The sequence below is a fragment of the Orycteropus afer genome, unplaced genomic scaffold, assembly GCF_000298275.1.
Source record: "Orycteropus afer afer isolate SDZICR_OR568_19922 unplaced genomic scaffold, OryAfe1.0 scaffold00047, whole genome shotgun sequence".
NCBI classification, from domain to species: Eukaryota; Metazoa; Chordata; class Mammalia; order Tubulidentata; family Orycteropodidae; genus Orycteropus; species Orycteropus afer.
Window position 1 is genome coordinate 6,174,739 of NW_006921634.1, and position 13,336 is coordinate 6,188,074.

Here is a 13,336-nt window from a genome sequence, read left to right on the forward strand (position 1 = left end):
ATGGAGAAAAAGACAGGAAGAAGGGGGAAAACCCATCAGCCCAAGTAGTTACACTGATGTCCTTGCAAAGAGGAATGACTAATATCACAGCAGAGTACTCAAATTTACAGAAATAGGCCTTTTTAGCTTGGGTAGTAAATAAACAAGCCACATTTCTTGGGTGATTGGAAGAAGTCTGTCATCATAGCAACTCCTCCACTGAGCTTGCTCTGCTTACACAAGTTGTCAGTCTCTGTCCCAACCCAAGCTACCTAGGAGGAGGAGGGGCTTGGCCTTGTCCATTCCTTATTTATAACTAACTCTGAGTGAGGGGGAGGGACAGGCAAGGTTGTCTCCTCCACAGGCTACTATTGAGTTACATCCACAAATGCCTCCGGAGCAGCAGGCTGGCTGCATCTTTCTCCTCACATTCCTGGGTCTGTCTGGGCTGGTTGGCACAGTTACCAGAACATACCACATTGGGATTGTGGAAGAATATTGGAACTATGTACCCCAGGGGAAGAACGTTATTACTGGGAAAAGTTTCACAGAAGACAAGTGAGTGACTTTTGGGTCCCCACAGACTCCTGGGTTAGGCTACTTTTGACACTGCATGGGGAAGGTTGTACTCTGTGGATGGTTATAGTGGGTATGAGTTGATCTAGACCAACAAGAGGGGATTTGCTTTTGCTTGGAGAGCCCTAGTGTGGCTGAATCTATAATGTGGGAGAAAAGTTTTTAGTTCCATCTACTCATTGTACACAATCAGGTATTTTAGATAACGGTTTACTTTATAAAATGAAAATTTTCACTAGGTGCAACTAGTAACTTACAGGGAATTCTGGGCTTTGCTTTTTTTTTTTTAAATTCTAATATTTAAGATGAAAACCTGAAAAATTTCGAGAATTCTTTACTGATTTAAACACACAAAGGAATGTCATAATTAGAGATAAGCATGGTATGGGTAGTGTTTTTTGTCTTGTAATACTTAAAACAGGAAGAAGGTACACTAGATTCGGCTAGTATTTTGAGAATTTCTTTGAATGTTCTTAGCAATGGCAATTTCACTGTTGAAGGGTTTTTCAAGCTCTGCCTCATTCATGCTGAGGGCAATATCCCATTCCTAGAGTCCATGGCAGAGTTGAGTGAGGCTATACGGAAATGTTTTATACCCTTGATTTTATTTTTTTCCCTCCAGAAGAGTCATTATTCATCTCTCTAGGATCTGATGTCTTAAATGTCTTATTTGTTCCTTGTAAAGGAAGTCATTCCTGGTTCCAGAAGCTTTTGTGCATATTTTTAACTTTATGGTTCTTAGGACATTTTTTTGAGATGTTTTGGCAACCACTGAAGGATGTTTGGATGTATGCCTCTTTTCTGCTAGGCCAGCTCATTGCATTTAACACCCAAATTCCATTTCCTAAAGATGAGGTTAGTTGCTAAGAGTCAGGAAGAGAACAGAATTTGCCAATAAGACTTCAAGAGCCAGATCCCTCTGCTCTAGAGGAAAGACCAAAGATTCACTTGGCTTGGATAGATGGCTTTCAGGTTTTCTCACATCTCCAGTAACACAAAGATATCATAGTCATGTGTCACTTCCTACTGAGGGATAGTGCTCATGCCTGCCAGCCTGCCAAGAAGGACTTTTCTCTGAACTTTGTTTTGAACCAGGAAATTTAATGTCCTAAAGAAAGCTCTTGCTTGACCCTTTCAATCCTATGTTTGCTAACCATTGGTGGTTGTAGTCTTTACCATGACAAATACACATGGGCTTGAAAGGCTACCCTAACTGCCAGTAACCTTCCCTAAAAATGGAGCTCTGCTGTCCTTGGAGAGAGCTCGGTAGGAAATGGTTGGTGTGAGCAGCTATTGGACACAAGAATATTCAAGATGTGTACATTGCATGTAATGAATGTAGTTTTTAAGTTAAATACAATAATCTGCCTTTTCATATGGTTAAGTGAAAAGCACAGAAATTCCCTTTCTTCTGAAATGCCTATGTCTAGAGAGCTTTTTGTAAGCATTTATTCTGACCCAGGGATTCCACTAGTGATTTTTAACCCATTACTTCTTGAAGATGTTATTATTCCCATTTTACAAATGACAAACTGAGGCCCTGAGGTTAAATACTTGCCAGAGTTTACAAAGTAAGTGGCAGAGCCAGCATCAAACTCACATCTCTTTGATTCCTGAGTCCTTGCTTCTTTTCACTGTGTAACTGGTTTCTTGGAAAAGCAATCCTTCCTGATTTAATTAACTCAAGGATTCCAGTAATAAAAACTTTCTGGAAAGTCCTAATTCTTACCGAAGGTAGGCTTAGACTCACTTGTCACTCCTCCCAGAGGTGCTGGTGGTCGGTTATCAAACTTGTTGCCTAGGTTCATGCATTTTTTGTTTTCACAAAGCTGGATACAGAAAGAAGTTACGGGTTCTCTGCAGGACATTTCAGGCAAAAGATAGTGCTTTGAAGAAAGTACAATAAATGTATGAAAATAGTTAAGGTAAAAAAGGGAAAGGGAAAATAAAGATAGGCATGACTAAACACTGTGATTTTGACATCAGCCTTAGAGTGAAGTGGTTTAATGAATATTGTAGTTCTATGTGAAAGAACACCTTTAGAAGCAGCTGGCATGCTATGGTGGAATGCCAAGTCGCCAGACATTTCCTTCTGCTGTGGAAAGAGACAGAGTTTGTGCAAGGCTGATTCCTGATTCCTGAAAGGGGAGTCTGGGTGACAACGCAATGAATATTGACTTTATCAGTGATCATGTTAGGGGTGAACCAGTGGTTATGGCAGGGGGTGGATCAAGGAAAGTGCCTTAAGATGGCACAGTAGTGGTGGGCTGCTGACCCTTGTTTGGAAAACATAGGACACACATCACCGTGCCACTATCGTGGGACAGCTATGGAGTAAAGCATGTATACTCTGTGTTGTACCATTTTCCCATGAGCAGGACAGGTTATCTTGGACAATGAACTCATACCCTCTTACTCAGCTCTGCAGGATGAGTAGACTCCATTTCTGAAGGTGGCCTACTGTTTAGGATATTCAGACTCAAGAGATATGCCTGATATTTGGAGGCCCAGGAGAGCGAGGTGCCTAATATTTCACTATGAACAGAAAGAATCTGAAATAGGAATCAGGAGACCTGAATTCTAGTTTTCATTTTGTCCCCAACTTGCTGTGTCACCTTGAACATGTCACATAATCATAGTACCTATTTTCTTAGTTTGTGTAACAAGGGAGTTGAAATATAATTTCTAAAGTCAATTGAGAAATAGACTTCTAAGGTGTCAGAAATAATTTTTGAAATAGAATGAAAACTACTTTACCTGACTGGTGATGACAGGAAGATGTTTGCAATGGTGAATGAAATGATTTATAAATATTCAGTCTTAGGAGTTGGAGTTGGAGAAGGCCTGAGACTGATAGTGGAAATATGTGACAATATTAGAAGTACTCTGTTTCTCTTAACCCACTCGTCTCTTCTGTCCTTCAAGAACTATCTCCAGTTCCTCATTTCATGCATGCATGAAGCTTTTCCTTACAAACCTGGTTTATTCTGATCTTTTTCCCTTCCTAACTCCTCATGGAGCTCTTGTCATGCACTCAGACCCAGCATTTTCTTCTCCTTGCATTCATTGCTGTCCTTTTCAGCTGGAGAGTAAGTTCCACAAGGATAGAGAGAAAGGCCTAACATATATCTAATAATCTCTTCCCTACGTGGAGTTTCATTACTGACAAGATAACATGGAGAATGGAGCACAGGGTCAGGCACTTGGAATCATTTAAGGTAAAAACCAATCACTTTGCCAATTCAGGGAGTGCTGGTAGAGCTGTGGTTAAAGCATTGGGCTGTTAACCAAAAGGCTGGCTGTTTGAAACTAACAACTGCTCCATGGGAGAAAGATGAGGCAGTCTGCTTCTATAAAGATTTACAACCTTGGAAACCCTGTGAGGCAGTGTGACTGTAGATGTGGAAGTTGTTATGTTGGTGAATGTCTTGGTGTGTATGTTTTCACCACAAGAAAAGTAAATTTTTAAAAAAAAGAAAACCAAAGAGTCACTATGAGTCAGAATTGACTTGATGATAGTGGGTAGTTTTGCCAGTTCAGATATTTGATTGTTGAACAAGGGGAATGGGCAAAAATTCACAAGAGGGTGAATGCCAAAGTTCCAGTGATGTAAAAATGTTTGGAAACCAAGTTAGACCATGCCAGACCTAATATATCTGATACACAGGGTAAGAAAGGAAATAAATGGTTGAAATCATGAGACTGAGATGGTTGAAATCATGACACTGAGACTTGATTTCAATCAGCTGGTGCAATGCAGTTTTCCAATTTAGTGCTTCATTTGATAATAAGGTTTAAAAATATAATCAAGACCATAAGCACTAATATTTCTTAGAAAGTATAGGGTTTAGGAGTTATATTCCATTTGGAAACATTTTCTCCAGATGAATATTCTCCTTCTTCTTCTCCTCCTTTTTCTCCTCTCCCTGCCCACCCCATCCCCCCTTATTAGGTTTAATGGGGACACCAAGTTCTTTTGATTTGCCAGAGGGTAGTTTCAGCATTTTGATCCATTTATGCCAGTCCTGCTTTGGCTCATAAAGTGCTTAATTAGCACTGTGCTTCAATAGTAAAGCCTGCCCATTAATGGAACCAGAGTAGGGTCACTTTATTTAAAGCCATCGCTCTTATCATAGACTTCATTAGGCAACCAACACATATGAAGGCCTTTTCTTCCCAGTGAAGTATAGGATTTCTTATGAGTGCTAAATTCATGGGCAGAACCTCCATTGGCCATGAGTGAGGCTGACCCCTGCTCAAATCCTTAGTTTGTAAGGTCTGGTAGAAGGTGTTTATCTAACTACATTATTGTGTCAGCCCTGTTGACAGTACAGGGTTTTGAATACCTGTAGGAGCAGACCCTAGGATGAGAGGCAAGGGAGATCCATATGTCTATATAAAAAGAAGGCCAAACTAAGAGGAAGCATGTGAGGGGGGGCGGGGAGGTGAGGAGGTTTTGCAAGTTTTGAAATAAGGGGAAGAAGATCACCTCATTAATGCTTGGTTTTAGGTGGATGGTGACCAAACTCACTGCCATGGAGTCAATTCTGACTCATAACGACCCCCATTGGGTTTCCGAGGTGGTAAATCTTTATGGAAGTAGATTGCTCCATCTTCCTTCTGCGAAGCAGCTAGTGGGTTATCATATGTTGGGCGTGATACCATGTGAGTCTTTTGGAGCTCCTGATGTTTCCTATGTCATTTAGGAATTGATTCTGACTGCCAGCAGAGACCAGAGTACCTTGGCTTAAACAAATTAGGGTTTTGTATTCTCTTGTAACAGAAATCCTGATGGGTAGCCTGAATGGTATGGTAAGGTCTCAGTGACTGTTAATCTTTACCATCATCCTTAGCATGCAGCTTCCTTTCTCAAGGATAGTTGTGGTCACAAGATGTCTGCTGGAATGTCAGCTATCAGGTCTATGTTCTAAGATGGAAAAAGAGGAAGGGGAAATATAGAAAGGAAACAATTCCTGCAGTATCAGCCCCCTATAAAAGGTTCCCATGGAAACTTCACCTTACCAATTCCACTCATATTTCATGAGATACCCCTAGCTACAAAGAGGGTTTGAAAATACAGCCTTTATGTATGTGCTTTTCTGCCCAAGTAAAAACAGAATTCTGTCACAAAGGAAGAAAACCAAAAACCATACTCACTGCTGTCAAGTTGGATCCGACTCACAGTGACCCCTCCTTGGGTTTCCCAGGCAGTATCTGTGGAAGTAGATTGCCCAACCTTCCTTCCGAGGAGTGGCTGGTGGGTTTGCACCACCAGCCTTCTGGTTAGCAGTCAGATGCCATAGGCACTATGCCACCAAAAGGGAGGCATACATATTGGAAAGTGTCTTTTAGTCCCTGAAACCCTCTCCTATCTCAATTCTTACTTCTTGTCCATCATTCATGAGCACCCTATTAGTGTCCCTCTTCCTTTTTCCCATCTCTATATAGTGGAGCCCCCAAGCCTGGTTAATAGGATCTGAGAATTCAAAGGCAATATAATAGCTAATTGAGCCCTACACTATGTTCTAGGTGCTGACTTTACACAACATGCAGAGGAGTGATTGCTCTTCTGTCTAAAAGCCTTCCATGATCAGGGGGACCAGGAAGCACAGGGAGGGTTATGTCAGCCAAACATAGCTCAGCAGTGGACTACTAGGGATGCCAAGGCAGCTGATGAAGTGTAGGGGCTGGCATCAACTGACAAGCTTATAATTCTTTCTCTACTTTCTGGGCAAGTAATTGTATCTCTTTGCCTTAGTTTTCTCATCAGTAAAATGGTGATAATGATAGGATTTACAAGACATCACAAAATGGAGAATGATGGCTAGAAGGGCCATATCAAGCAATTCACTGCACTGCAACTTAGTTCAGGGGTGTGGTTGCTGTAACAAATTAATACAAACTGGGTGGCTTAAACAACAGAAATTTACCCTCTTCTGGAGGCCAAAAGTCCAAAATGAATGTGTAGAGCCACACTCCCTCTGGAGGCTATAAGGGAGAATCTGTCCCTTGCCTCTTCCAGCTTCTGGTAGCTGCCAACATTCCTTGGCTTGTGGCTGCATCAATCTAATCTTTGCTTCTTTACATCACCTTCTTCTCTCTGTGTGTCTAATATCCATTTACCTCTTTATTAGAAGGACACTTTTGATGGGGCTTAGGTCCCACACAGATAATTCAGGATCATCTTCTTATCTGGAGATCCTTGATTTAATCACATCTACAAAGGCCTTCTTTCCAAAGCCCCACAGGTTCTGGGGATTAGGATATAGACATATTGTTGGGAGCTATTATCAGCCTACCACAGGGCATATTGGGAGGCTCAAATGACAGGGGGCTTTTCAATGCATAGATATGGTGCCTGACACTTGGTTGGCACACAGTAAATGTCAAGATTTCCAAATGATGGAAATCTCTTAAGTGCCAGGACTGTGATGATTCCATCCCAGCCACAGAGTCCAGTTTAATGTCCTATCGATAGTAGATGCTCAACAATGGTTCAATGATGAGGGATTGGGAAAATTCAGTTGGGGAGGTCCTGGTAAGGTGAGGTTCTCACACTACCTGTAAGCTACAAATGCCTCAGAATCTACCTCAAAGTCCACGTCTGCACTATTGGATGATTCCCACAGGAAGGTTCATCCTAACAATCTCACCTACTTTTGGAAAGTTTGGAAGGTTTCTTCCTTCATAGTACCTCCAGGTATGGGCATCTTGGACATTGTGAACTCTCACTTTGTAAAGCAGTCATTAACATGTAAGTTCCCATCTTGACTGGATTCCTTCATATAAAGGAATAAACGCCTCCTCAGCTTGAGTCAAAATGTTAGAATGTAGTTTTGGAGGGTTCCAAGGATTAGTTATTGCTTGGTCCCTTACAATGGGGACATCCTGAGGCTATATTATAAACAACATACAGCTCACCAACACTGGCATTGTAATGAACATACTCTAAATTAGAGGCTGCTTCCTTTGGATGCACCCTTGAAGTTACACTCTTGTTTTATTTCTTGGACAAAAATTGCCTTATGTGGGACTCATAAAATCTGGAGTGACTATTCTACTGTTAATCTACTGCCATCAAGTTGACTCTGACTCATAGTGAACCCCATTGGATTTCTGAGGAGGTAAATCTCTATAGAAGTAGATTTCCCTGTCTTCCTTTCACAGAGTGGCTGGTGGATTTGAACCACCAACCTCCTGGTTAGTAGTCAAATGCTTTAGGCACTGTGCTACCAGAGTTCCTTATTCTACTGTTACAAATGTATAATGTGTAGGCTTAATGGATACACAGACTCAGAGAGCACAGACAGGCTTAAGACCTCAGTCCCAGTGCCTTAGAGAATGGGCTTGTTAAGCTACTTTTACCTCCAACTCTGTGCACAGGTGTTGTGCTCCCTGACCAGAATGCCAGTCCCCCTGTGGAAGAGAATGCACCCAAACCCAGAAGCTTAATACTAAGATTTCAGAAGTAGATAACACATTGAATGGGCGAAGGAGTAGAATTGCATTAATGGAAGACATGGTTGATGAGATTGAAGACAAATACCTCAATATTGCTTTGTTAAGGGATCAGTCAGACAAAGGATAAAAACAAAATGAAAAAAGCCTAATATTCATGTGGGATACCATCAAGAAGAATAACCTACATGTAATTGAAATTTCAGAACAGGAAGAGAAATATAAAATTGCAGAGAAAATTGTCAAAGATTTGTTGGAAAAGAATTTCCCTAAGATGATGAAAGATGAGAATATATCTCTTCAAGAAGTTCAGCGAACCCCAAACAGGATAGACTCCAAAAGAAAATCACCAAGATATATCATCATCAAATTCACCAAAACCAAAAACAAAGAATCCTGAAAACGCACAGGAAAAAGGAAAATTTACCTAAAAAGGGCAACCAGTAAGACTAAGCTTTGGTTTCTCAGTAGAAACCATGCAGGAAAGAAGGCAATGGGATGATATATATAAAGTTCTGAAAGAAAAAAATTCCAGTGAAGAATTATATACCCAGCAAAATTGTCCCTCAAATATGATGGAGAAATTGGGACATTTCCAGATATGCAGAAATTAAGGGAATTTGTTAAAACCAGATCAACCTTACAAAAGATGTTAAAGGGAGTCCTTTGAACAGAGAACCAACAACAGCAAACAACAACCAATGACTAACATACATGATAACATAACCCAGAAACCAACCTAATTACAGAAGTATCCAAAGTAAAATAAGTTTACAAGACTGTAAACAAGGAACCAGAGACATTGATTGGCAAATGAGGACATCTACAAACCAAAAAGAGGAAATAAATAGTGTAGTTACAGAACTTCTAAATGATGAGAAATTCAAGAAAATTGCAAAATAGAGCAGAGTGTTTTAAACTTTTGAAGAAAAAAAAATAAATCACAGGGTAACCTCAAAGAAAAATAATAAACTTTCACATCAAAATTAAAAAGAGGGCAAGCACAAATACTTAGCAAATGCTAAAACAATAGCAACAAGGTGATGATAACATGATTCATAAACAAAATGAGCTCAGCATAGGTAATTACATGGAACAAATAAGTCAGCAATATCACAAAAAAGCACATAACAAAATTACACCAATAAATTTTTACTTGTCTGTAATTACACTGAATGTAAATGGATTAAAGGCACCACTCAAGAAACAGAGAGTTGCAGACTGAATAAGAAAATATGAACAATCAACATGCTTTCTACAAGAGACTCACCTTAGACACAAAGACAAAAATAGACTAAAATTCAAAGACTGGAAAAAGATAATGGCAACCAAAAAAAAAGGGGGGGGGCAGGAGTGGCAAAATTAATTTCTGATAAAATAGACTTTAAGACAAAAATGATCATAACAGTCAAGGTAGGACATTATGTAATGATTAAAGGATCAATTGAAAAAGAGGACATAACAATAATAAATATCTATGCACCCAATGAAAGAACCCTGCAGTGTAGTAGATTACATAGTGTGTGGCCACTGCAGTGAATTATCGAACCCAGCAGAGAGGTGATGGTTGTGACGGGAGAAACGGTTGGTATCAGGGTTGGTGAAAAGGCGGGAGAGAGGCGGCATGTATGGCCTCATAGGAATAGGCCTTGGGCTGCTGATGGTGATTCTCTCTTCCTCTTGTGGGGTTAGAGGAGTTCAGAAGAGGTGGCCTCACTGCCCCTTTGGCAGTTGCTGACAGAAGCTGGGAAATGCAAGAGACATGCATTGCTGAGAGATGTGAGAAACATACACTGCTGAGAGAGAGACTGAGAGACACACACTGCTGGGAAAGAGACCAAGAGAGACTGTTGGCTGAGAGATGGTGGGCTGAGGGAGACTGGGTATGTTCCTGAACTTGAATTGTAGCCTGTTGATTCCCTAATAAACCTCATAATCTGTGAGTTCTGTGTGGACACTGCAGAGAATTATCAAACCCAACAGAGAGGTGGTGGGTGCTGCAGGAGGAACGGTTGGTATCAGAGTTGGTGAAAGGGTTGGAGAGAGGCAGCATGTCTGGCCTCGCAGGAATGGGCCTTGGGCTGCTGATGGTGATTCTCTCTTCCTCTTGTGGGGTTAGAGGAGGTCAGAAGATCCAACCTCACTGCCTCTTTGGCAAACCCTAAAATACATAAAACAGACTTTAACAGAACTAAAAAAACTAAGAGATGACTCTGCAGTCATCATAGGAGACTTTACACACCACTTTCAATAAAAGATAGAACAACTGGAAAGAAACTCAACAAGGATGCAGAAGAACTAAACAATACGATCAACCAACTTGACTTTATAGACATCTACAGAGCAATTCACCCAACAATAGCACAATATACATTCTTTTCCAGCACATGTGGAACATTTTCCAGGATAGACTTATGTTAGGCCACAAAGCAAGCCTCAATAAATTTAGAAACATTGAAATACTGCAAAGTGTCTTCTCAGATCACAATGCTATAAAGTTAGAAATCAACACAAGGAATACCAATGGAAAAAGAGCAAATGTGCAGAAACTGAATAACACTCTCCTCAAAAATGACTGGGTAGTAGAAGAAGTGAAAAATGAAAAAAAAAAAAAAAAATTCCTTGAATCAAGCAAGACTGAAAACACAACATACCAAAATCTTTGGGCCCAGCAAAAGCAGTGATCAGAGGGCAATTTACAGCAATAGATGCATACATCAAAAAAAGAAGAAAGTAGCAGAGCCACAGTGTCATAGTAGCAGGCAGCTGAGGCAGGCTGCTTTTGAGCTGTGAATTCCAGAGCTGGCAGAAGTCCCAGATGCTGCCTATCCCCAGCTGTGCCACCCAAGCTCTGCAGTGCGATGGGGTTGTGGTCCTTTTCTCCAAGAGGGCTGTGTTGGCAGGAAAATGCCCAGATGCCAGCTTTGGTCCCCTATCTCTGGGTTCCTCTTTCCTCCCAAGGAAGGGAATGAACACCAAGCAAGGAGCATTCCAGAAAGCTGCACAACCAAGTGTTGCATGGTGAGGAAGATTTCTGAATTTTCTTTGACTGAAGACAGGAAAATGTTGCCTGAGGAGCAGCACAGGTTGTTTCTCACCCTCTGAGAGGGCTCACCCCTGCTATAGACACTTGGGTCCTCTACAAAATCTCTGGTAGGGCTCGTACATTGTATACCTGCAATGAGCGAGGCTCTCAGCTGGGCCTCATCTTGGTGACCAAAACTCCATTCTTGGCCTCAAGGTGCTCATACTCAGTAAAAAGATGAATGAAGAAAGGTGGGTCTCCCTCACATCAGAAGAATCTGACCAACTTCAGAAATATTTAGAATGTGAGTAAGCAGTCTTGGGGTGGAGTTTCACCTTCATTGGGAGATTATTTTCTGGAGAACAGAGCATTGTGACCATTACAAAACTACAGAGAATAAGGCCAAACTTAACAGTGTATGTGTCCTCATAAAACTGAGTTGGTATCTTTAAACATTACAATATCATTATTTTTAGGTTCTGTAAATAATACACACTTACCACAGAAATTTGGAATACACATGGAAAAAAAATAAAGAGTAGGTTAACATTAAGAACTCTTTCTAACTGAATACTGTATGGTTACTCAAACATTTACTTTAATATACTTTTGTGCTTGGATCCAGTGATTTCTTTCAGTAAGATACTGGGGAAAAAGAAAAGGAGTAGAAAGAGCCAAATCAATATCTTAACCCAACATCTCCACCAATTAGAAAAAGAGCAGCAAAGAAAGCCTACAATCACCAGTAGAAAATAAATAAAGATGCAAGCAGAAATAAATGAAACAGAAAATAGAAAGACAATAGAAATAAATCAACAAGATTAGAAGTTGGTTCTTTGAAAGACTACTAAAATCAACAAACCACTGGCAAACTTAACAAAGTAAAAGAAGGAGAAGATGCAAATAGCATGAATAAAAAACAAAATCTGGTGACATCACAACAGAATCAACAGAAATAAAAAGAATACTATCAGGATATTAGGAAGAACTGTACTCAAACAAATTTGAAAATCTAGAAGAAATGGACAGGTTCCTACAAACACACTACTTAACTAAATTATCAAAGACTGAGGTAGAAAATTTAAACAGATACATAACAAAATCAGAAATTGGATAGGTCATAAAAAGTTACCAACAAAAAAAAGTCCTGGCCCAGATATTTTCACTGGCAAATTCTACCAATCATTTGGAGAATAACTGACACCACTCCTACTCAAACTATTCCAGAACATAGAATAGGATGGACTCCTCTCTAATTCATTTTATGAAGCAAGCATAACCTTGATACCAAAACCAGGCAAAGACACCACTATAAAGGAAAACTACAGACCAATATCCCTCATGAATATAGATGCAAATATCTTCAACAAAATCCTAGCCAGTAGACTTCAATGACATACCAAAAAACTAATACATCATGACCAAGCAGGATTCATACCAGGTATGCAAGGATGGTTCAACATTAGAAAAACAACCAACATAATCCATCAAATAAGTAAAATAAAGGAAAAAAAATAACATGATCATATCAATCAATGTAGAAAAGGCATTTGATAATATCCAACATCTATTGCTGATAAAAACCCTCAGAAAAATAGGAATAGAAGGGAAATTTCTCAACATGATAAAGGGCATATATGCAAAACCAACACTCAATATTATTTTCAATGGAGAGAGACTGAAACCATGCCTCTTGCAAACAGTAACCAGACAAGGATGCCCTGTGTCTCCACTTCTATTCTACATTGTATTGGAAGTCCTAATCAGAGCTATAAGGCAAGAAAGGGAAATCAAAGACATCCAAATTGATAAGGAAGAAGTAAAACTATCCTTATTTGCAGATAATATGATCCTAAACATAGAAAACCCAAGAGACTCAGCAAGAAAACTACTGGAACTTATTGAAAGATTTAGCATAGTGTTAGTATACAAGATCAGCATACAAAAATCATTTGGATTCCTGTACACTAGCAAAGAGGTCTCTGAAAAGAAATAAGGAAATCAATACCATTTACAATAGTGCACTGAACACTTTCCCTTGTTACCCTCCCTAGAGGGATCGGGTTTCCGGGAGCAAGGTAAGCACAGGCGGGCTTGTGCTTACTCACTGATCTGCACTGACCACTTTCCCTTGTTACCCTCCCGAGAGGGACTGGGTCTCCGGGAGCAAGGTAAGCACGGGCGGCTTGTGCTTAGTAACTGGGAGCGAGGTAAGCATGGGCAGGCTTGTGCTTACTCACTGATCTGCACTGAACACTTTCCCTTGTTACCCTCCCGAGAGGGACCAGATCTCTGGGA

General features: G+C 40.3%; 1 protein-coding gene across 1 annotated transcript in view; it reads left to right on the forward strand.

The window, feature by feature from the left end:
• The first annotated feature begins 367 nt into the window (after positions 1-367).
• The window catches only part of HEPHL1 (hephaestin like 1), a 141,273-nt gene continuing 128,304 nt past the window's right edge, over positions 368-13,336 (forward strand). Inside the window, exon 1 of the mRNA XM_007938097.1 lies at positions 368-537. Within this exon, the coding sequence (XP_007936288.1) occupies positions 368-537 (170 nt within the window). The remainder of the gene's footprint in view (positions 538-13,336) is intronic.